This window comes from Phacochoerus africanus, chromosome 4, assembly GCF_016906955.1.
Source record: "Phacochoerus africanus isolate WHEZ1 chromosome 4, ROS_Pafr_v1, whole genome shotgun sequence".
Classification (NCBI taxonomy): domain Eukaryota; kingdom Metazoa; phylum Chordata; class Mammalia; order Artiodactyla; family Suidae; genus Phacochoerus; species Phacochoerus africanus.
Genome location: NC_062547.1, coordinates 126,635,884 through 126,661,630, shown reverse-complemented (window position 1 = coordinate 126,661,630; position 25,747 = coordinate 126,635,884). Strand labels below are relative to the sequence as shown.

Genomic DNA, 25,747 nt, shown 5'->3' with positions numbered 1-25,747 from the left:
TCAGTTCATGGCCATAAAATTCTTTATTGACAAACTTTCAAACCAACTTTGACTCTGAGGTATCTAGTCAACATTTTTCTTCTGTGTGGATATTAGTTTATTGAATAAGTGGCATCTGTTTTCCTCCACATCACCAGCAGAGTAGGTATTTCCTTTTGACAGCTTTGCAGGATTTATGGGTTTGCATGCTCTGAAGAAAAATAGTACTAAGCAAAAAATTCCAATTCATTACCTCTTAGTACTTAATTAAGTTCATACCCACGGCACACTGGAGGTGAACCCTGAAACGACTGTGACAGCAGCAGAGAGGCCAGCTATATTATCTTTGGAAGACAGAGAGGATTCTAATCATCCTGACCTCATTTTTCCAACTATGATATTCATAAAAGTGGCTTCTATTTTGCTTCCCTTCAGACCTGGCCAGGGCTGTTCAGAAAGTGACAGCCGACTCCTCTTCGCAGGCACGGTTCGTGCAGCCCATTGAGACAACAAAGGCAAGGAGGAACCTGGCATGACTCTCTCACCTTCCAGAACCTCTCATCACAGGACTTGCTCCCCAAGGAGGCAACTGGAAGGCCAGCAGGGCGTCTCATCAGCAAACCCACCCCCTAAGCAGTGAGAGGGGGGTCTTACCTGTCAGGGTTCTGTGTGCACACGTGCATCTGTAAGAGGATCCGCTGCGTGAAAGTCTTAAAGCACTGCCCGCATTTCCAAAGATGCCAGTCACTGAACTCAGAGTGGAGCTGGCTGGTGGAGGTCGGGCTCGCCAGGACTCGCTGGTTTTTCACGTTGATCTGGTTAAATCCTGATTCGATGGGCCCAGACTTATCCAGGAGGGAGAAGTTCCTGCTGCATGGAGTCTGTGGGAAGACGACGGAGCGCTGCTGGGTGGCGGGGGAGAGTTTGCTGCTCTTGTTGAAGGGCTGCAGGGCGTCCTGTCTGCACATGGCTTCCATGACGGTTGAGGGGACATTTACTGGGAGAACAGCAAGAGTTTGAGAAGATTAAGTCTTAAGAGCTCTTCAAATAAGCATGCTAACACATGCTTCTAAAACAATTCCTCTAAGCCAACATATGAATAATTGGTTTTTCTGGACTCAGAATGAACATAATAGCAGATAATTTGATTTCAGGGGGAAAACACTGTTGGCACAAACGAACTAATTGAATGCCTATTTATTTAAGCAACTACTATCTGCTCAAGATTTTTCACACATGGCCTTTGCCCTCACAGAGTTCACTTTGGACTTGAGATGTAGAGACTCCCTAAAGAGGCTTCACACTACACACGAGATTTGAGGGGGTTCAGATGGAAGGCACAGCAAGAGACAGGGAAGAAGGGGGGGGGCTCTCCGGAGAGGGTGGCCTTGAGCAGTGCAGTCAAGGTAGATTCAGGCCTTCCACCAGACCTTGCCTGCACAAAACAGGGTTTTCAAGAAAAACTGGCTCGAGAGATGAAGGCAACCATATGAAAGACGCCTGGAGACAGAAGTCTGGCCCGCTGGTGGGATGGTGAGGGAATCAGGCTGACCAAGCACAGCATGGGTTTTCGGCACTGTGGGAATAGAGGGGTTGGGGGTAGACCTCAGAGGCCTTTAATGTCCAAATACATAAATAAACAAAAGACTCGAGGCCTAAGAAATAGACACTGACTATTTCTGAGCAGAGGAATAGCAAAAAAAAAGAATCCGTGTTCAGGGAGGGCTTGAGTGAGGCCTGATTTACAGACTGGGTGCAGGGGAGACAGTAAGAGAGGCAGGCAAAAGAGTACACAGTCACGGAGGATGGTGCTGGCAACTCGGGCTTTGGAATCAGAAAGATCTATGTTCCAACAGTGACTGAGGATGCGAGTTTGATCCCTGGCTTGGCTCAGTGGGTTAAGGATCCAGCACTGCTGTGAGCTGTGGCGTAGGTCACAGACACGGCTCAAATCCTGAGTTGCTATGGCTGTGGCGCAGGCCAGCAGCTGCAGCTCTGATTCGACCCCTAGCCTGGGAATGTCCATATGCCACAGTGTGGCTCTTTAAAAAAGCAGAAAAAATAATCCCGGCTCTGGTTTTTATCAGCGTGGTGATTTTAGGCAAGTAATGCACTCTCTCGATTTCCCCATCTATAAAATGGGGACAATGGAAGCATAATCTCAAAGTAACAGCAGTATGGTTGAGTGGTTGAGATGGCCCAGATTTTTAACTCCACTCTTTATAGCCATCCTTGGCGCCCAAAGGGTTTGGTTCCAGAACCCTCACACATACTCAAATCTGCAGATGCTCAAGTCCCTTATATAAAATGGCACAGTATCTGCATATAATCTACTCACATCCTGCCAGATAGTTTAAATCATCTACAGAGTAGTTATAATAGTTAATACCATGTACATGCAACGTAAATAGTTGCCAGCACATGACAAATTCAAGTTTTGATTTTTGACACATTCTGGAATTTTTTTTTCCAAATATTTTCCATCTGTGGTTGGTTGAATCTGTGGATGCACAACCCACAGATACAGAGCTCTGACTATAGTAACTCTGCGACTGCAGGCAAGTACAGAACATCTAAATCCACAACTGAGGCCTTGGTAAAATGAAAAATGGGCACCAGGAGGACTGAGATAATGCACAGACAGCAGGTACTAAATGCCATGGTTGCCACTCAGTAGACACTGATCTCTGTGAACGCTGGCTTCCTCATCTTTAAAAGGCCTTTGATGAGGTTTAAGTGAGATAATGGACTTCTCATCACAGGACCTACAGTCAACAAGAGCTGCCATTCTTCTTATTAGGAAAGGAAAAGAGGTCAACCAGGAAGTTCAGAGATGATTAGAACCTAATATGCATTAAAACTGCTGTTCTTTTTTTAAGTAATGACTGTGTCAATAAAATTAAAGGATCATATAGCCATTATAGGTTACAGGGTGGTGAAAAGAAGAAAATTAGCAAAAAGTTGAGAAAGGAGGATTGGCAAAAAGGATAGGGATGGGAAGTAAACTATGATTGTTGACCACTGGTTCAAGGTCACGTGGGAGGAAATACACGAACTGGGCACTCCCACGCCTCCCTGCATAGACTATGGCTGAGATTCTTAGGTAGCATGAAAACTCAGGTTCTCCACCATAAAAAGAGAATGGTTGGGGACCACGACCACCAGGAGGCTCCATGCTCAAGTGGACAGTTAGATACCACATGTAAGGGTTCAGGGCTCTTCAACTCCAAGTGTTTCACATAATCCCACGTGCTAATGAATCCAACAAAAGGAACATCTCATCCTACAGTGCTCTGCTGGCATGGCCCAACCTATCTTAGGAATGAGAAATAAAGTAAGAGGAGTTCCCTTGTGGCTCATTGGTGTTATTGCTGCTGTGGCTTTGGTTACAGCTGTGCTGTAGGTTCGATCCCTGGCCCGGGAAGTTCTGCATGCTGCAGGTGCGGCCAAAAAAAGAAATAAAGGAAGAAAGCAAGAGGCTCACAGACCAGGAAAGAGCCTAGACTTTGTCTAGTCGGCATTTCTTTACCCTGAATGCATATTAGACTCACAAGAGAGATTTTCTAAAAATACGAGATTTTCTTGGTAGGGTCTGAGCATCTGTACTTTTTAAAGTTCCCCAAGTGCTTTTAATGTACAATCAGAGATGAGAACTGCTGATCTGATCCTTCCTTCTCTTATTACAAAGAAGAGAAAAGAAGGCTGAAGCCCAAGCAGGTCTAATAACTTGTCCATCATCACACATTCAGTTAAGTACAGAGCTAAGTTAGAAGCTTTAACTTTCTGATTTCTAGGGCATTTCTTCCTTACCACACTTATTTTGTCTGCTTAATAGCTGTGTTGGAAAAAACAATAAGAACATTGTACAGCTAGTACAGAGGTATGTGTGTGCATCCATACATAAACATATGAGTTATATATGCTCCTAAATACACACAGGTATACATATTTATGTACATGTCTATATTTCACGTATAAACATATATGTATAATTTCAACTTCTAGGATGAAAGTATATAATCAATATGAAATGTGTACATACATTTTTGACTTTCAAAAAACCTTTGATAGGGAGTTCCTGTAGTGGCTCAGCACAAATGAATCCTACTAATATCCATGAGGATGCAGGTTCTATCCCTGGCCTCACTCAGTGGGTTGGGATCCAGTGTTGCTGTGAGCTGTGGTGTAGGTTGCAGTCGAAGCTTGGATCCTGCGTTGCTGTGGTATAGGCCAGTGGCTACAGCTCTGATTCTATCCCTAGCTTGGGAACTTTCACATGCCTCAGATGCAACCCTAAAAAAGCAAAAAAAAAAAAAAAAAAAGAAACACAAAAAACCTTTGATTGTACACAGACTGTTACTTTTAAAATACATATTGAAAGATAAGGAGAACTGTTTTATGTTTGGGTAGTTTTTTTTGTTTTTTGCTTTTTTTTTTTTTTTTTTCCTTTTTAGGGCTGCACCTGCAGTGTATGGAAGTTCCCAGACCAGGGGTTGAATCAGAGCTACAGCTGCTAGCCTACACCACAGCCACAGCAACTCGGGGCCTGAGCCATGTCTGTGACCTACACCGCAGCTCACAGCAATGCCAGATCCCCGACCCACTGAGCAAGGCCAGGGATCGAACCCGAATCCTCATGGATACCAGCCGGATTCATTTCCGCTGAACCACAACAGAAACTCCATGGCTCTTCATTTAAAAAAAACAATGAAAGAAAGAAAAGCAGTATTGTCAGAGATGAGGGTGACACTCATCTTACTGAGCCTGTGTGTAACTAATCCGGAAGAGACAAAGCACAGGGAAGCCTGCAAGTCTTCAGGCAACACTGAGCTCCCGTGGGCTGGGGAGGCGACACTAGCAGTAAGGCAGGCAGGATGGGGAGACTGGAATGCAGGTGTCATCAGCATACAAGAGAGGAGGAAAACCAGCCAGAAGCTCACTGCTGGCCAAAGGCAAGGATGTCTCTGAGGGGAAATCAGACAAATAATACCCTAAGTGTAGATTATAAATGCTGACTTCTCACTTCAGCCCCTGGAAGATGACCTAATAAATTAATTTTCAAAATTGTTCCGGTCACAGAAACGTTCTGTTAAACAAAGAAATGTATAGGATGGGCCAATCGATTTTTGTGAGGTTAATCATCAAGGTCAAAAGAGTAATAAAGAAAATTTGGTATCAGTTTAGATAAGAACGTGGGATAAATGGGATCTGAGTTAATGATAACAATAGTATTTAGGCAATAAGAATGGGGATAGCTAGAATAAAGTTATTCTCTTGTTATGTTCTCCTGTGGGACACCTCAAAACAACCATAACGTGTTTTTGAGGTACAGTGGCAACACGTGCCCTCTATATTCTGCTGTTAGCATGATCCTTTATTGTAACTGTGAATAAATTCAATTCTACTGGATGAAATGAGCATATCACTTAGGTAGGAGAAGAAAAGTAAGACTCAGGGAATGCCCTGGTGACCTAGCAGTTCAGCATTGTCACTGCTGTGGCATGGGTTTGTTCCCTGGCCTGGGGACTTCCACATGCCATGGGCACAGGGAAAAAAAAAAGGAAGACTAGAAATGGCTAATTTTCACAAAAACAGCCATTTTTAATCTCAAAGCTATCCTGCAGAGCTCCTGTGCACTTCCATGGGACCCTAGAGGTCTAGCTAAGAAGTGCATTTTTCTAAGTAGGATCTGACACATAGGATCAATCTTCCTAGGGAGTTCCCATTGTGGCACAGCAGAAACAAACCTGACTAGTATCCATGAGATTGCAGGTTCAACCTCTGGCCTTGCTCTTTGGGTTAAGGATCTGGCGTTGCCATGAGCTGTGTCGCAGAGGAGGCTCAGATCCCACATTGATGCGGCTGTGGGGTAGGCCGGTAGCTACAGCTCAGATTCGACCCCTAGTCTGGGAACTTCCATATGCCACAGGTGTGACCCTAAAAAAGCAAAAACAAGCAAGCAAAAAACTTCCTAAATACCACTCTGACAGGCCCAGTAGTGAAAAGTATGAACAAAACTCAGGGAATTATAAGAGGACAGGAAACGAATCAGAAAACCCTATGTTATCCCAACCCAAGACAGAATGGACAACTGCAAAAGGCCCAGAAACAAGTAATAAAAATCACCAAAAGGATGAAGGGGTTTCTATATAAAGACATACTGAGCAAGTAAAATCTCTTCCCTATATAAGACAAGATTAAGGGGAAGAAGGCAAACTTTCTAACACCTAAAGGATAGAGTCAAGGAAGAACATGAACTCTTCAAATCCTGCAAAATTCAAACACAGAAAGCGTAATGTGGGATCCATAAAACAAAGTCCCACTCTATACCCTCATCCATGCAGTCAGTTCACAAGGACTTACTGAGCCTTTATGAAAAGCCTGACTCTGCTGGTGCTGCAGATACAGAGGAACAAGGAAGCCACAGCCCCTGCCCTCAGGCCACTTTAATGTCAGTGAGAGAGACAGACAGTATGCAAATGTCCTTAACAGGTAAATACTTTCTTGGTTACATCAAATCTAAAATTCCATTAATTGTGGGAGTTCCCATTGTGGTACAGTGGAAATGAATCCAACTAGGAACCATGAGGTTGCAGGTTCGATCCCTGGCCTCGCTCAGTGGGTTAAGGATCCAACATTGCTGTGAGCTGTGGTGTAGATTGCAGACGAGGCTTGGATCTGGCATTGCTCTGGCTGTGGCATAGACCAATGGCAACAGCTCCAATGAGACTGCTAGCCTGGGAACCTCCATGTGCCTGGAATGTGGCCCTAAAAAGACAAAAGACAAAAAAAAATTCCATTAATTGCAAGCTACACCATTAATTCTAAGTCACTGTTCAACTGCAAGACATATGCCAGGTTCAGAAATACTAAAATGTAAAAAATATATGATTTTAGAATTTGCAACATATAGTTGCTACAAGTGTAATAAGTGCTATGACACAGAAGAAAATGGGCCAGGAAAACATCAAACAGGGATGAGTAAACTTAGGGTGAGGGAGATGGCTTCCCTGAGGCAGTGACCTTGAATGTGGGTCCTGAAGGATGCAGAGACATCAGACAGGTACTAAGGAAGGCAAAGGGCAAGGATAGGAGATGAAACATTGACAGCTATGCCATGGAGTCTATGAGGCATGCTGAGGTGAGAAGGAGCCCAAGGCACAGGAGGAACAGAAAGAAGACTCATGTGGCTGGAGAATGAGGGGGGAATGGGTTGGAGCTGAGGTTGGAGAAGGGGGCAGCACAAATGCCAATGCCTTTGGTGGCTGGACATGTAACAAAAATGAGTGCTGGGAGGCAGGTTAACACAATAGAAGACGGTGGGCTCCACAGCAAATTAAATAGGGCAGGGCCAGTCTAAAGATGTTTGAGTTCAAATTTTGCAGAATACTATGTGAGCCCTACAAAATATTTCTGAACATTATACGTAGCCCGTAGGCTATCACACTGAAGAGCTGGGGATTGATTCTAAGTGTAATGGTGAGCCAACAAAGGGTTTTAAGCCAGGGCGTGAGGTAGGATTGGATTTATGCTTTAAATGCACCCCCGCTCTGGAGCTTCCGTTGTGGCTCAGTGGTTAACGAACCCAACCAGTACCCATGAGGACATGCGTTTGATCCATGGCCTCACTCAGTGGGTTGAGGATCTGGCATTGCCGTGAGCTGTGGTGTAGGTCACAGATGTGGCTCGGATCCCACATTGCTGTGGCTGTAGCTGTGGCTGGCAGCTGTAGCTCCCATTTGACTCCTATCCTGGGAACGTCCATATGCTGTGGGTGTGGCCCTAAAAAGACCAAAAAAAAAGAAAGAAAAAAGCATCACCACTCTATATCATTAAATGAAAAAGCGAGGTGCACAGCAAGGTATATAGTATGTCTCTATTTGTGTAAAAAAGGGAGCGGCAGAGGGAGAGTCAGAGAAAGGGAGGGAAAGAAGGTGAGAAAATGAGCAAAAAATACATCTGGAAGGACACCTGAATCTGTCAACTGCTGGCCTCTTGGAAGGAGAATTGCATGTCCATAGCACTTTCTGGATTTTGATCTATGGACCCAAACTATCTACTAACAAAACAAGTGAATAAGCTGAAACAATAACATCAACAAATCAATGACACCCCACTGAGGCTGCTGCGATACCACAAGAGGGAAAGTGTGACACACAGGGGGCTGCCGCAGGGGTCCAGGCCAAAACTGATCAGGAGGTGGCAGCAAAAATGAAAGGAAACACATTTAAGAATACTCGATCAACAGGGCTTTTTAAATGACTGGCTAGAAGGGTGAGGGAGAGCATGGTGTCTAGGCTTCTAGAAAGAGCCACTGGATGAATGGGAGTGAGGGGCACTGACCCGGGGAGAGGCAGCTGGTGGACAGAACAGAATGGTTTCAGCTTAACGTGTTCAGTGGGAGATGCCTGTGAGCCATGCAAGGGCAGATGGACATCAGCCAGGGATCTAGGGCTCCTGTGAGACGTCTGGATAAATCTGGGAGCACCTGTCTGAAGCCAGGTCCCTGGGAAACAGAGTCTGCAGTGGAGACTGGCAGTTTTGTATGCAAGAGGTTTTTGGGGGAGTGACGTGAGAGGATAGGGTCAAGGGTGATGAACTGCTCTGGAGGTCCTGCAGTGTGGTCCTGCATTGGGATTAGGGAAGCGAGCAGTCCTTATCACCCATTCACACAACCAGTCACTGGACATGGTCTATATGGGGCAGGATCGTGAGCAAGGGTCAAGCGCCTCTCGGAGGCTGAAAGCAATTCAGCCATCATCCTCTATGCTCCCAGAAATGGGACTGAGGGTCTATGTCCTAAAGCAAGGCTGGGGTCTAGGCGGCACACTGCAGCATCCCACCGCACTCAAGAGGTCAAAGCTCTCATGACAGAGGGTTCCCCTCTGTTTTCTGCCACTTCCTACTGTGCAGGTGTTTTCAGCGGCAGGTGCCTTCTGCTGGAGTCCTGTGCAGATGCCAAGATCCCTCTGAGGTTACTGCTCCTCTACTTCTTTGAGCGCCCTCCAAGTTTCTCCAGTTCTGGGCTAGTTTTTAATCTCAGCTTCTTGGCCCAGAGTTTCCACAACTGGCAGGTAATGCAAAATCTAACCACATATGCTCAGGAAGCTGGTTTTTGGAGGATAACACGTTATCTTTCCTAATGGCCCCAGACAGACAGTTCCATGGCCTATTAGCTTGAGGGTAGCACTTGATGAGCCCCCATTCAGGGACAAAACAGAGACTTCTGGTTCCTGGATTTATGTAAGGTGTCCAACCCCAGCTGCCCACTGTGCACAAGGGGCCTAGAACTTGCCTGCTCCCAGGTGCATTGATGTTCAGCCCAGCACCTGTCACGCTCAGGCTCTCTGCTACAGCCATCCCACATGGCACCTGCATTAGGGTCTGTGCTGTAGTTGTTTGTTTACATGCCTTCATCTACACTGAGTTCCCTGAGGATAGGCTCTGAGGCTTTGTACGTGGTCACAATGCTCCCCACAGGGCCCCGCGCAAAGATATTCTCATTGCACTGAACTATGCTGTAACCCCCTCCATGTAGACGGATAGAAAGAAGGCTTGAGCGGGGCCTTCTTTACCGGAGTCCTAGGTCCTCATTGCTGGGACCAGGGGGAGTCAGGGCACTATGCAGAGGTGCCCGTTTTTATTTTCTGTGTTTCAAAATCAAAAGAAAAAGGCAGGCCTCTTGGAGGCAGAGTTTACTCCAGCGTAGCCACGTCTGCGTGGCCCTCGAGTTTCATATTCTGCCACCTCAGCTCCATATGCCAAGGCAGAAAAAGCAGCAGGAAGACTTGTTTAACATTTATTCCCAGGTTTTTTTTTTAATTTCCTCTGAAATGAATATGAACATACTCTGGTCTTTACACTCGGCAGGAGCTAATCCCCCACTGGAAGCTTGGGGGAACCTCACTTCTTTTTGCGGATACAATCTGTCGACACAGGCGTTCCTTTTAGGCTCTTCTGAAAAGCCCGCCGTGGACGGGCACGCTCTCTTTGGAGCTCTATTACGCTTAGAGTGAGGGTCGGTTTTTTTGTTTTGTTTTTTTTTTTAAAGAAAATAACATAGGAATTGCTTCCAGAACCCATAGGCCTGTGTGAGACGCTGTCTTCTCTTTGAGGTGAGACAGCTTTCAGTGGCTTGTCCGGGGGAGGGGGGAGTGGGCCTCACGGCCTCACGGCTGCTGCTGGAGGGGCTGCTTCCTGAAGCCTGAACCCGCCCCCCACGCTCCATAGGAAATGTGTACTTTTGACATGGAAGGAACCATGGGAAGAAAATGATATTTTTATAAATGAAAGTGCTTAATAAGTGTTATTCACTAAGTAAAATCATATTTTCCTTGAAGGTCTTGGGCCATGTATCAGTTTTAGGAACAAAGAAAAAAATCTGGCTGAAATATGTATCCTGGCCATAAAATTCTCGATATGTATCCAGGGAGTGGGTATTAATTGCCTACTGTGTGCCTGGCACTAGAAGAAGGCTCTGTGTCAAATAAGGCTTTGTTCTTAAGACGCTTCCTTTTAAGGTACCTAACCTACTTTGTGGCTAGTTTGACAGGATAAAAACCTGTCTTAGAATTGCTAATCCCATTGAGATGATTTAAATTACTCAGGGCTGTGGAAGGCTATCTGTTAAATTATCTGTCCGTGCCCTTTCACACATCTGTGCTTTTAAATCACACAGTATTTTCTTGGAACAGAATTAGGAACCCTCCTTCTAAAGCATTCCCAGGTCTCTCCATGAATCACATGGAATGAGAATCCATCTCAGAGTTAAAGTCATCTATCTCCTCCCACGCTATCCGATGAAGCTTTCCGCTGGTTCCTTGGGTGGCCAATCACATGACAGATATATGACTTAGACACAGGAACTGGAATAAAATTCCAATAATACCCTTAAGGGGAAGGGGATTGTCACTGTTAAGCATTTTAGTCAATGACTTAATTCTCTTTCAACTTTCCCCCCACCCTTATTGAGAGCTCTGAACTCACGCCCCCAACACCTGCCTTGTTTACCTACCGAATCCACAAGACTTCAAGCTGCTGTGGCTTTGCAGATTTTCTCCCAAGGATTTCAGGTGCTAAATGATATATAACATGTGCCCTGGTAGAGTTTATGCAACACCCTAATCAGCAACCTCAAGAATGCTTCACGCGGGTTGGACTGCAGGAGAAGGCAGGCCTGAGAAGCAAAGCACATGGTGTTGCCAGAAAGTACGTTTTTGATGGTTTTCTCCTCTGATGCTGCAGATGGGATGGGACACTCTTAGCCACCATTGTCAGGCGGCTGTGAACAGCCCAACAAAACCCCAATCCTCCAGCCCAGCCCCTATATCCCTCTCACCGATGTAACAGCAGCACCAGGTGGAAGCGACTTTGGAGACATACGACTTCCGCCCTAGAGACCCGCCTCAAGGAGAAACATGTTCCCTGAGTAGCCACTCCAGTTTCCATCTCCGACTCCTAACTCTGCAGATGCCTGTTCCATCCATCCAGTTGCTCAGACCAAACCCTTGGCGTTTTCCTTGACTCGGCATCCAAGGTGTCGGCAAATGCCGCTGACTTTACTTTCAAAATACATCCAGAACCCAACCACTTCTCACCACCTCCGCCACTTTCACACTGGTGCAAAGCCCCATCACCTCTCCACTGGATTCCACAAAGAGCCTCTAACCCTCACTGTCAGGTCTCCACCCAGCAGCCAGGGTAATACTGTTACGACCACCGTCAGATCTTATCACTCTCCAGCTCAAAACTCTGCAATAGCCCCTGTGGCCCGACACACACAGAGTAAAAGCCAGGGTCCTCACAGTGGCCTCCTGTCAGGAGACAGATCCCTGCCCTCCTATCTAAATTAATTTCTCCCCACCTCACTCACTCCAGCCGACACGCCTATGCTGACCTCTGCGATGTTCTTCCAACAGGCCAGTAACTCTTCCACCTTGGGCCTTTACACTCTGAGTCCAGCTGCCTGCAACGCTCTCCTCCCAAATAACACATGGCATGCTCCTCACCTCCTTAAGTCTTTGCCCAAAGGCCAGCTTGCCAGCAGGACCACTGCCTGATCATCTCTAAAACTGCAACTCCCAACTCCTGGCATGCCTTACCCCTCCGCTCTGCCTTGCTATCTCATCACCAGACAAAGGATTTATTCACTCATTTATCAGCTGATAATCCGTCTCCTTCCACTAGAATATATGCTCAATGAGGGCAGGAATTCTTCTGTTTTGTTCACTGCTGTATCTGCAGCACCTAGCAATGATGCTAGCCCACAGTAACAAATATCTGAGCAATGCACGCATGCATGCATGAATTTTTGGACCATGTGCCATGAACTTTAGAACTCTAGACCGAGATATGTTTACTCCCGGGCTTTCCTCAACTTATACACCACAATATTGTCAGAGTCTGTCACAGGCTGTTCTAAAGGAGGAAACAGAAGGCCTTCTCGGATTTTCGGAATCTTTTTGGATCAGATTCCATCCTTTAGAAGGTGAAGTTATGCCAAGGTTCGAATGTACAGACGGGCCCGTGGCAGCACATCAAGGGGAACTGATACGGGTGCTTTTCCCTGTGTGGAGCTGGATCTAGTTTTACGGGAATGGGACATGGAGCTATTGCGGGAAGACAAGGCATGCGGACCTCCACGTCCATTCTGCCTCTAACACCAACCACACACCCATGTCCAACACTGAGATTTTCTCCTATGAAAACAGACACTGCTTCAAGTGGGAGTATCACTGCAGAAAAAAAAAAAGAAAAGAAAACAACTTTCCAATGGAAACTTGGAAAATAAGAAGAATGTACTGATATGTCCAAAGACTCATTTTTGAACTGAGATTGGTTTGGGGTTAGGGTAAAGTAGAAAAGGAAAATTGAGAGTAATACCCTTTTTGAGGATTCTATTTTTTCACAAAGAAAATAAAGACAGCATGGAAAAGAAACATCTGATCATCAGCATTTTGATTAGTAATATTATGATTTTTTTTTTTTGGAGTTTCTGTGCAAGAGAAAGTAATGGGAGAAGGAAAAATTAAAATAATGCCTTTTTTTCCCCAAAATAAAGTTTCTCAAATAAATCTGTTCTCTCTGCTTCTATTTCTCCTGTGTAATCGCAAATTGTCCATTCATAGATTAGTCAATTTGATGACAAGAAAAAATAGCATCATTGAAATCAGTATTTCTCACTGAATGAAGCACATTAGAATTATCTAATTCTATTCCAAATACTAAAAATCACCATATAACATTCTCCAAAGAGCCTATAAAAACGTGTAAAGTGTAGATGAAAACTGCTGCAAAAGTTTGCAGCTGCCTAGATGTTTAGATTATTTTTTTTAAACATAACGACTTCCCTGGTAATTAAGATAGAAGAAAATTACATGGTTTATCTTAGTTACATAGACTAAGACATTTAGAGAGACGCAAATTCCTCCATCATGTGTATACAACTTTTATTAACATTTCTCATCCTATTGACTACTTAAGAGGAAGCACAGCCAGTTGAGTGGAGGGGTGTTACTCCTGATTACACGGCAGTGCTTTCTCATAATTTCACTTTTGCAAATAATCTGACTCCAGCAAGACTATCCATCTCTTCGGAGCAGAAGCTGTTTATCTTATGCTGCTCTTGGAACCAGACACATAGTAGGTGCTCAGTAAATAGCAGGTGCCTTAACATTGCTGCCAGTGAGGATTTAAAACGAGGACAAAGGTTTTGAAATTATAAACCAGTGAATAAAAGGTGGCCTGCGCAAGTCAATCAAGACTCCCTGTGAAAAAACAAAGGACATACAAGGAAAAGAAAACGATGGAACAGACTGGTGCACATTTGTGTCACAACAGCAGAGTGAACCGCATTTCAGGCGTTTCAAACAATACTCTTACAATGTTAGCTTTGATAGAGATATTTTGAAAGGTGAATTCAGAGCTAAAATAAATTCTTACAGTTTTCATCCTGGGCAATGCATTGTAAGGGGATCCCAAAGAAAGACGTATAGCTGTCATTGTACCACACCAGAAGCTCGGTACCCCTGGGAATATCTATACAGGCTCGGTAGAATATATTCGACCTATTCAAAACAAAAGAAAACCCAGCTTAGTCATCGGTAGGACTCATGTGCCCCATCCACATTTTTATTGCCCCGAAAAAGTTCTGCGCAGCTCCACCTAAACGGTTTCTGTTTGCAATAAAATCTGCACCCACCTTATCGCTCCCAGCCTGTAGCCCAGGACGATAAATAGCTTACAGTTTATTTCCACAGTGTCCCTCCACAGAACACCCTGGCTGAAGAGACAGATATTTGGCCCAGGAGACAACAGAAAGGAAGAGTTCATTTAAAAAAAAAAAAAAAAATTCCATCTCACACTAATGAGAAAATTCCCTCTCTTGGCAAACTGCAGACTCTGGTGCCTCGACCTCACATATAAATTAATACTATTGATTTCTTATTTGAAGGAACAGCATTAGGTGTATTCTTACGACTTGACATTGGGAAAGCTCAAATTTGTAATAAAATTACACAGCTCTGTGATATTAGGACTGAGAGGGATAAAAATCTTCCCCCACCACCTTTCTTTAAAGTTTGATACAGGAGAAGAGAAAAACACTCTTATGTGAAATGGATGGAAATTCAATAACTACAAGAGGAGCCCTATACTGAGGCTGAAAGATTACACTCTGAAATGATGGAGTGAAGGTACCAAGAAAGAAACATTTTTTTAATATATATAATAGCTGTGGTATTATAAAGAAAAACCTACAGATTTAGGGAAAAAAAACAAAAACAAAAAAAACCTGTGACCGGTTTTCTCAATGAAGAACCGCTACAAATATGAGCCTCAAGTTCAAGATAGAAGTGTTTAAGGTTGGTGGACCTTAAATTCAGCCTTTCTGGAAGGAATTGGCTGTAGCAGGGCAATTTGTTCCTTGTATAACACTGCAGACATAAGGCGAATCTTTCACCACATTTTTCATGGCAGTGAGATATGCACTTGTCAACATATTTTGTCACCACAAAGTGGCTCTTGGCAATAGGATCATAAAGATCAATAAAAAAAGTGCAGATTCTCAATATTTTACTTGCAGCTGCAAAAATTTCATTTATCTTGTTATTTTCCTTACTTGCTGCCATTCTGTCTCACGAGGGCACTGCTAGCTAAGCAGAATGTTTTTTTCCCAACATTCTATGAATATCTGACAAAAACTCCAGCCGGTTGTCGGGACCTCACCACCCTTCCTCCCTCCACGTCTCCAAGAGCTGTGCATTTTATTAATTCTTTCCACTGCTACATAAAAAAATCAAAATTGGAGCCGGGCTATAAATCACTGGCATCTCCTAACTTGAGAAAAATTGAGTCTACTTTGTACTTCACCCTTGTAACATTTCATCTCTGGGTTTGGCTTCCCTTAAAATAAACACAGCGCCCGGCAAATGAATGTGCTAAAACCAAATGACACACTTTGCCGCTGAAAGAGCAGAACTGTTTTCGAGCCATGGGTGGTCTTCTGAGGCACAGAGTAGGCCGAAAGGGGGAAGAAAAAGAGAGAAAAAAAAAAAAAAAAACGTGTAAGCGTACACCGTTCCTAACAAGCGGGCAGCGCTTCCAAAACTCGCAGAAATCTCTGCATGTTGAAGCACATCAAAGGGATTTTTCCCTTTTCAGATAATATTTCCTTTGCTGACATGTATTTAGTATTGTGGTTGGATGACTCATAAAGATAGCTTCGTGGCGTCCCAACGCAGTTGAAGCAGAACACATGCCAACAAACGTTATTGTCAGCCTCAAAATAAAAACAAAACGTTCAGCTAAGGGTCAATCAATCAAGGGCGCTTTGAAGAAAATTCCATTTAGATATTACAAATCATAACAGAATGAATCTAAACCAGCTGACTTTTTGTGAAGAGGACGTTCATGTACAATAAAAATTAGGCTGGCTCTTAGGGGTCCAACTTTTCTATTTTCTTACTCTTGGACGTGGTCACTGGTGATGGATGCCAGTTTTTCAATTGTGTTTTTGTAGTTCATTTTCTAAAGATCTGAAGTAATCGAAAACAGAGCGGCAGAGAGAGCTCGATGTGTAAGCACCGTCATGAAAGGGAACAATTAAACCCACTTAATATTGACAGATAGGTAACGACTCACTTATGCCCACCTTCCTCGTGGGGTTTCTTGTTTTCCCAAAGTCAGACTGTGCCTCCAGAGCTCCCTGGGCGCTCCTTACGGAATCAGCCAAACTATCTCTTGTCGAATGGACAGGCACACTCTTTCTGAATTTTCTAGCTCTGAGTTTTATAAAAACTTCATAACGGAGATGCAGCTGCAGTGAAAGTGGGTGAAGCCCATATACAGAGAGTAACCAGATACCGTCGTGCGCGAGGTCACTTAAACCCTTTTGTAATGAAATATAACTGCCTAGGAAACAGAGACAGTGAGTCACATGCTGCCCAAATATGTTCCTTTTGAATTTGGAGGCCTTCCGAGAGCAAGCCAGATTTGTGCAGCCTTTAACCTATAAGGGAAATAAAGTTTTGCGGTTTTTTTTTTTTTTAAAGGGCTTCGTTTTTAAAAAACAGCAAAAAAAGAAAACGAAAATAAACAGTCATAGGCAGGACTCCAAGTTGCCGAGCAAGGGCCCTTCTGCTTTGATGTGTCTCTGGTGCCTGATAAAGCTAAACAGTTGCTTCTGATTCTAAAGGGAACATGGCTGTTTATAACTGAGGTCATATATTTACATGGCACATGTTTTCGAGGGATTTTGAGAAAAGAAGGCTTAGTGGTAGGGCTCTTTGCCTCTGGGATCTGTTTTTGCCCTTTTGTCTCTGCTCCAGCCTTGAGCATTAAGTGGACATGCCTAACCAACAGGTGCACTAGACAGATGTGGCTTAGCACCTGGAAATCCACCTTGCCTCTCTGCCCTGCCCCACCCCCACCCCTAGGCCTCCTGTGAGACTCAGGGCAGCGGGGGTGGGGGTGGCTCCTCCTCGTCTCTACTTATGCTTTGGGCTTTGCCCAAATATCTCAGGAGACCAGGGCCTTCTCTGTGCTCAGGAACCACCGCAGCCCCTGAAACATATTCTACATCGTCATAGGGCCAAAGCCAAATGCTCTGGCACCTTTTGAGGGTTCAGGAGAGGCTGCTCTGACACAGCCGAGGCTACTGAACCTAAGGGTTTGAGAAAAAACAGCCTTGGGAAGGAATGAAACTGCTCCCTCTGGGAGGCAGCCCCGACTGAAGGTGACTGAAAAAGCAAGTGACCTGGGGCTGAATCTGAACTCCTGTTTCCATGTGTGCATGTCATTGGTTGTGGGGGTTGCCGCTCTGAGTCAGTGAGTTCTAGGGGCTCACCTGGGCCACTGGGACAGTTTGAGTGAGGATGTGGAAGGGACTTGACCACATGCATTGAGGGAAAAAGGCCTTCTCCTAGCATTTCTACTCTTGCATTCTCGAGAAATCACTGTTGCAAGAACTAAGGAGATACCACCAACCAAGCAAAAAAATTTCTGCCAGTCCTCGCAGAGTTCTTTAGGACTCTGCGGGCCTTTTGTTTTTTGGTTTTTTTTTTTCTCAAAACCAGCAGCAAGCCTGAACTTATAGATGCAAGGCAAAGGGCTTCAGCTCCGTAAGTGGTAAATCAAGGTATACTTTACCTGTACTGAACTACTGTTAGATTCTGTTCTCCGCAGTGCCTTGCACATCGGATATACCTCATCCAGCTCGACTTACTAGGTTCCCCACCATCAATAAAGTGCTGTAGTGTCCCATCTTGGTCATATATCTAGAGAAGAGGTCAAAAGGTCAAGTAGTTAGAACGAATCATCAGCAATCATTTTCCCTGCTTCCCTTCGTGTCTTTCTGTGTCGGCTGCAGCAATTTACGGCCCATAGGTTTGCCAGTGCCTACTGATGCTCGTGGAAACTCAACTGGAATAACAAGAGAAAAAAAAAAATTTTTTTTGGTGATGCAAGTCAATCACGTTTTCCTTATCAAGCCGATCTTCCCTGTGTTAAACATATCTCAGGCATCTCAAGGATGTGAGTGACCATGGTTCCCAAAGAATATTTAACCTATTTTGACAGGCTACTCTTAAGTAATGAGCTGCTGGATAAACAAAGCAAGCTGAGAGGCGAGGCCAGGCTGACATGGCTGGAACATCCACATAAGAGGCCCTCATTTCCAACATGTCACTGTTCGAAGGCACTCAGGAGGCAGCGACTGTCTATTCAACAAGCTGGGTGACACGTGGCAAAAGTTAGGGAGCTGCATTGCACTGATAAAACAGACTCTGATTTGGATGAAAGAAATGGATTCTCACCTCGCAGAAGATGTAGGACTTCAGCTGTCAGGACCTGAAACTATTAGGAGAGGAGTCATCAAAAAAGAGAGACCCTCGCAAAGGGAATGAAAAAATAATCATAACTGTTTCTTATGGATTTTAAAAGTCTTAGCAGAGGTTGGTCTACTAACTATTGCCTTAGGTCATGTCAAGTAGCTTTTCTTTCCAGATCAGCACGACCAAGGAAACGGGAGCTGCTTCAAACCAGGCCAGGAGCGTGGGACAAAAAGTCTTCTGCAAAACAAGCGGCCAGCCCAGCACACACAGAGTCAGTGCTGACAGCAGAGACAGTCAGCTCCCACTTCCAGAAACCAGGGTCAGCCCTGGGCACCTTGGAGGTGTGGGGGGTGGGGGGCTACTTATGTACAGCAACTCTAGAAGGTCATGCTCAGGTCTGGGGGCATCCTGGAAGCAAGGGTATGGTTCTCCGAAGAACCACGTCAAAACTGGACCTGTTCAGATAACATCAGCAGTGAGATTCTGGTAGCTACTGGGGTGTTCGTTCAGCAGAGCATTCTGAGAAATTCTGTCTCTTAACTTTTGCTAATCAGCCTTTTCACTTTTCCTTTCCAAAGAGACACAGAGAATAAGTCTCACAGAGAGCCTCACTGGTTACATTTAGGCCCTCAAAGCCATAGGGTCATTCATATTAATTTAGCTCAGTATTTCTATTCTGGGAGCCAAAGGACTTAGTGATGACAGTACTTTTTATCATCACCAGTCATTTTAAACCAGCTGACTTTTTTTGGCTTTTCTTGAACTCATTTGTCTTCATCCCAATCTTTCTACTAAGCCCCACAAATATAAAAGAGACAGCCCTCTAATAAATGCAATTGTTGGAGAAGTTACGACTGGGTAGTGTGCCAGACTGATCACAGCTGATAATCAATGCAGCCTGAGAAGAATGGAGAGATTACTGGATTATATTCCCTTTCAGATTAATGACTTTAAATTCCTAGTTTGGGGATGATGGCAGAGAGTGGGAACATTTCATGGGGTGGATACATCTGCTACATGAACCATTTAATGACAGATTTCATATTTAGGTTAGATGATGACACCAAAGTTATGTGGTTGGTCTTGTATTTGTTTTCATTTTAGGAAACTGTTGCAAAGACTCAAAGTCTCAACCCTGAGTCTACTGTTGACAGCCCGTGTGACAGTGAACAAAGCGATCCTTGAAAGCTACTGTTTATCTATAATGGAGCCCCAAATGGTGATGACCTAGCCTTCTGCCCTGTCCCTTCCCCATGAACAAACCTTCTGTGACAGTTGCTATTGAAAATAATTATGAAGCATTTCAAGAAATACAGTTCTCCTTCATGCTTCTAGCCAATGGCATCAACAACTAAAACTTTTTTTTTTTTTTTTTTGCTTATAAGGGCCGCACTCACAGCAAATGGAGATTCCCAGGCTCAGGGTCAAATCTGAGCTACAGCTGCTGGCCACAGCCACAACCACAACCATGTCAGATCCAAGCCGCATCTGCAACCTACACCACAGCTCACAGCAATGCCAGATCCTTAACCCACTGAGCAAAGCCAGGGATTGAACCCACCACCTCATGGTTCCCTATCAGATTCGTTTCCACTGCGCCACAACAGGAACTCCAAAACTCAGCGTTTATAAGCAGGGGGGCAGGAGCGAGGAGCTGCCTTGAGGGTTGGCTGATTTGGATGCCAGACAATGCTAGTCACCCTCAAAAATGAGTATAGGAGTTCCCTGGTGGCTCAGTTCATTAAGGATCTGGAGTTGTCACTGCTGTCGCATGAGTTTGATCCCTGGCCCAGGAACTTCCACGTGTTGTGGGTGTGGCAAAAAAAAAAAAAAAAAGTGAGTATAAGAGAGTGTTTCCTCCCATACCATTTCAGCAATAATTTCCTTAAACTAAGCATACTGTGATTATACGAATCCTACAGTTTTTGCCTGCCTGGTGAAACTGCTGTTTGCCTTGAGGAAACGTAGATGGCTATTTTTCAGGCTTTTCTCAAATATCACACAACGGACTCACTGCATGAGGCTGAGCCTCCCTGGCTTTATTCAGCCTGATACCAATAGTACACACTACTGCACATCCAACTCTGATGACCATCTCATGGACCCCGTTAGATCCCACAAGAGTGCACCCAGAACTGCGGAAACTCATTCAACCTCGACGCTCTTCTTTCCCCAGCCCCCAGAGCCCAGTCCTCACCAAAGCCAGTTGAATTTGCCTCTTAAATACCTTCCACATGCAACCATCACTCCCTGGCCCTCGCCACCATCCTAGCCTTAACCAGCATCCCCTCTTACCTGAAGGACCACAACTGTCCCTTAATGATCTCCCTGAATTTTCCTCAGGCCCTTCCAACCTGGGTTCTAAACTACAGCCGGAGTGATCTTTCAAAACACCAACATGCTGTGCATCTCACGCCAAATAAAAGCTTTGTAAATCTCATAAAATCTCAAGTTATAACAATACATATTCGCCACATGTGTGATTTCCTCAACGGGGCTCATCACGCTAACTGGGCAGCATCTCCTGCTGAAGTTATTTAGAGAGGCTGGCCGAGAACATGTGCCTTTGCATTTGTCTTAAGACCATCCCCAGCCCTTTCGGACCTGCGCTGTTAGGAGTTAACATTTAAATTGTGTTTCCTGCAAGAGAAACAATGGGCCAGAAAGCTGTGATGCCTGTTTCCATTTATTTTTCTTTCTTTCTTTCTTTCTTTTTTGTCTTTTTGCTATTTCTTGGGCCGCTCCCACGGCATATGGAGGTTCCCAGGCTAGGGGTTGAATCGGAGCTGTAGCCACCGGCCTACACCAGAGCCACAGCAACGCAGGATCCGAGCCGCGTCTGCAACCTACACCACAGCTCACAGCAACGCCGGATCATTAACCCACTGAGCAAGGGCAGGGACCAAACCCGCAACCTTATGGTTCCTAGTCGGATTTGTTAACCACTGCGCCACGACGGGAACTCCCCCGTTTATTTTTCTAACAGAAGCAGAATAAAATGATTGGGAAAACCAGGATACCCACAGGTGAGCACCAAAGAGGAATTAGACCTTCTCAGATAAACTCTGGGTCCTAATTTGGGCCCTATTATTTCTCTCCATCATTAGCACAACTTTGTTTCCATTTAAGACCTTGGTTTAAAAAAAATTCTTTCAGACGTTCCCATTGTGGCTCAGTGGGTTAAGAACCTGATATAGTGTCCATGAGGATGTGAGTTTGATTCCTAGCCTGGCTCAGTGTGTTAAGGATCCAAGATTGCCACAAGGTGGCTTGGATCCAGAGGTGGCTGTGGCTGCGGTGTAGGCCAGCAGCTGCAGCTCCGATTCTACCCCTAGCCTGGGAATTTCCATATGCCACAGGTGCAGCAGTAAAGAAAAAAAAAAACTTTTAAAATGGGGGATGGGTTGTGATGATCGTTGTACAACTATAAATAAAATTCATTGAGTTAAAAGCCAAAAAAGTAAATGAAAGAGGGGTATAAAATTCTGCATGTATCTGAACTATACAAGGACATTGCCCCTGTATCCAAATGGGCTGACATTACTTCTTCTAGAAGAGAAGGACCCACAAGTGGGAAAAGGCTGCTGTAGATTTCACTCTAGAGCAGCTGCAACAATTTCAAGATCGGGAGGTTGCTCTTGGAGGCTGTTCTTGGAGGCTGCCTTAACATCTACATTTGTGTAACACAAAATGTAATTTTAAGTTAGCTACCTCATAGGCCTAAAACATTTAAGGAATTTAAGAAGATGTATTAATGCCAAGACCAAAAGTTGTTTTGTTTTCATTACTTTTCAAAAGATTTAAAATGAGCAGAAAAAAAATATCAAAACCCATGCACAAAATGTTCAGACAATCTTCTCAGGACTGACAAAAATGTTGAAATTTTATTCATTCCAATGATGAGAATGAAGGTAAGAGTTAAATTGAGATTAGGGAAAAAGTCCTGGAAAGAACACTTGAATCAAGAATAGTTTTGCTAAAAACTGGGCACTTTATTCTGAATGATTATGAACAAGCAGAGTTTTATTATTTGCTCTGTTTTTTTTCTAAGAAAGATGAAAAAAAATGACCCTCTGGAGGTAAGGGAAATGCATGTCAGAAACACACAGGACACTTAGTAGGAAAAGGATTAAATCTTATAATGGAAAACCCTCAAAACTGTAGAAAGTATACTTGGCATATTTGTTTTAGAAAGCTAGTCTTAGCGCTGCTGAAAGGGAGAATAAAATGTCACAGCCACATTGGAGAACATTTTGGCAATACTGAAAGAAAGGTGACAATGCATATATCCTGTGACACAGCAATTTCACCTCTAGGAAAATTCTCCAATGAAACTCTGATACATGTGACTAAGGAGACAAGTTTACGGGCCATCACTGCAGCGCAGCTTATAACAGTAAATAATCAGAAGTAACAGAATAGGAGTTCCCGTCGCGGCACAGTGGTTAACGAATCCGACTAGGAACCATGAGCTTGTGGGTTCGCTCCCTGCCCTTGCTCAGTGGGTTAACGATCCGGCGTTGCCGTGAGCTGTGGTGTAGGTTGCAGACGCGGCTCGGATCCTGCGTTGCTGTGGCTCTGGCGTAGGCCGGTGGCTACAGCTCAGATTCGACCCCTAGCCTGGGAACCTCCATATGCCGTGGGAGCGGCCCAAGAAATAGCAACAACAACAACAACAAAAGACAAAAAAAAAAAAAAAAAGTAACAGAATACTCAGAATACTCCATCCTCAGAAGCACAAATTAATTGTGGTTTATGTATGCAACAAAAAAGTATGAAACACTTAAAATGAATGAACCAAGTCTTTTTGTATTAAGATAAACATCACAAATGTAATGTTGATTGAGAAAGCCAGATTGCAGATGGATGCATATTACACCATTTGTTAACATTTCAAAATACACAAAATATTTTACACTATATGTAGTATATAGTATACGTAATATTTATATATTTTATATAGTATATATAATTACACTAATAATATATTTTATAAGAGTGTATATTATAGTACACATATATCATTATACCTGTCTATATGTAGCTGTACATATAGTACAATTCTGAAAAGACCACTAGAAAGATTCAGGATTACTCCATCAGAGTACGGGCCTTGGGAAAGAACAGAATGGAAGGAAAACGAAGGGAACTAACATTTATCTGAAATGCTTCATTTTTCTTAAAAAGAAACAAAAACAAAACCCTGAAGCAAATATGGCAAAGTGTTGAGAATTTTTTGGTGGCCTGTATCTTGGCATTTATATATTTCACTTTGCATTTTTCTGTTTTTTTTTTTTTTTAAAGAGAAAAAAAAGAAAAGAAAGCCTAACCATTTGTCTTGTACTTCAGTTTCTGCATGTGGTGTTAAAACAGAGAAACCGACTCTCTTACCCAAAGTTAAAAACTGTATCTGTGTTACCCTCCTGGGAGACTCTTGGAAATATGTATCACTACATTATCAGCCACTGATTTCTTCCCTAATTGTTTTGCTGCTATTTTAAAACTTCAGTTTCTGGTCTGTACTTTTTATCGTGTATCAATGAGAGTAGAAAGATAACAGGGAGAGCTCATTCTTACCTTTTTAAGGGCATGTTTATAGTTTTCAATCCAATAATATTTACTGAAATGCCATACAAGTGGTTGAGATAATGATCACACAAATTGTCACTCATTATAAACCACTCTTGGCATTAACCAAAAACCACCAGGCGGAAGGCGTTTCATTGCAATCCTGAGGATCAGGAAACTACTTTCTCCTACAGTCTTATTTTCTGAGAGAGGAAGCTACTTTAGATGAGAAAAACATGAGTAAAAACTGCACCAGGGTTGTGTGTTAAAAACAGTGGTTACCAGAGTTCCCGCTGGGACACAAAGGGATAGGTGGAGTCTTTGCAGCGCCAGAATGGAGGTTCGATCCCCAGCCTGGCACAGTGGGTTAAAGGATCCTGTGTTGCCGCAACTGCCACGTAGGGTCACAACTACGGCTCAGATCTGATCCCTGACCAAGAACTCCATACGCCTCCAGGCAGCCAAAAAACAAAACGAAAAAGTTCCTTACAAACACTGGTCCACCGCTTTGTCATTGAGGAATGCTGCCAACTTACATTAACAATAATACGAATCATAGAAACAATGTGAGCTTGTGACTGACTCGGGCCCATTTTAACAATACCCCAAGAAAACCCCTATTCCAAATGACAGCAATTTGTATATATTCTGCTAAGTCTGAGCAATCTTTTCTCTCAACCAAGATTTGCAAACTCGTGGTGCTCAGGCTGAATTCAGACAATTGATCGATTTTGATTTCCCTTCAGAGTGTTTTTAAAAATCTGGAAATTTTATCTAATTTCTAGTTTTTTCTTGAGGGGGAAAAAAAAAAAAAGATGGGTCCCCATTCTCAGGCACTATACAGGGAAGCCGAGGGGAGAAAATTTGGCCCCTTTAGATGAGCCACAAGCTTTTCTCCTCCAACTCCCTACCCCTCTCTATCGTCTTCCTCTACTTTACTAACTTACTTAGTTGCTTGGCCTCATTAAGCACTGACGCTGGTAATCCCAGCTGTAAAGGAATGATGGCTACCCCTGAAAATCAGTCGGCTACAGCTGGGGGTCCTTTCAAGAAAAACTGTTTGAACCGATAGCCTGGAAACACTGCAAATATTCATCACTCCTGCCCTGCCCAAAAGCCATCATCTGACCGAGATTCAAACATTCTATGCCGTAGTTTTCCAGGAAGGGGGAGAGCATTTCTTTCATTTTTACCAGAAGAGGCTTTCGATGATCTTTTAAAGCAAGAGATCTCTTTTATTTTTTAAATTTTTTTAATATAGTTGATTTACAATGTTCTATCAATTTCTGCTGTACGGTGAAGTGACCCAGCTATACATACATATACCTTCTTTTTCTCTCCTTATCCTCCATCATGCTCTGTCACAAGTGACTAGACAGAGTTCCCTGTGCTACCCGGAAGATCTAAGTGCTTATCCACTCCAAATGCTATAGTTTCAAAGAAGTCTTCAATGTAATTACCCTATAAAAACAGATAAAAAGAAAATCACCCTGGTTCCCTCTAAAAACAGATAAAAAGAAAGTCCACCAGGAAGCACCCCACCAGCTTCGTTTAGCCCAACTTTCCTCTCCAAGGAAGTCTCTGGGGCATCACCAAGGGCGTGCAGTGAAGTGTGTGCAGGTGGCTGTTGTAAAAATCACAGGCAGAGCACTTGCTCCACTAGAGAGGCTCCAGGCACCAATTCTTCTGCTAGAACCACTAAGTATCTCAGTTAAATTTAGAGGCCAGAAAAATCAGATTCGGAAGTGTCCTGGAAGACCGTCTGTTCCATCCTGAGTAGTTTACAGTCAGCCCTTGGTATCCGCCTGAGTTCCATGCGTTCGGATTCAGCTACTCACGGAGGATTTGAAGATGCAGAGCACTGACTGCCA

At 43.9% G+C, this 25,747-nt stretch overlaps 1 protein-coding gene across 1 annotated transcript in view; it reads right to left on the bottom strand.

Moving 5' to 3' along the window:
• The window catches only part of PRDM6 (PR/SET domain 6), a 106,472-nt gene that overhangs the window by 16,629 nt on the left and 64,096 nt on the right, over positions 1–25,747 (bottom strand). The window contains exons 4-6 of the mRNA XM_047778507.1: positions 17,626–17,753; positions 13,921–14,045; positions 634–976 (exon numbers count right to left, since the gene is read on the bottom strand). Of these exons, the coding sequence (XP_047634463.1) occupies positions 634–976; positions 13,921–14,045; positions 17,626–17,753 (596 nt within the window). The remainder of the gene's footprint in view (positions 1–633; positions 977–13,920; positions 14,046–17,625; positions 17,754–25,747) is intronic.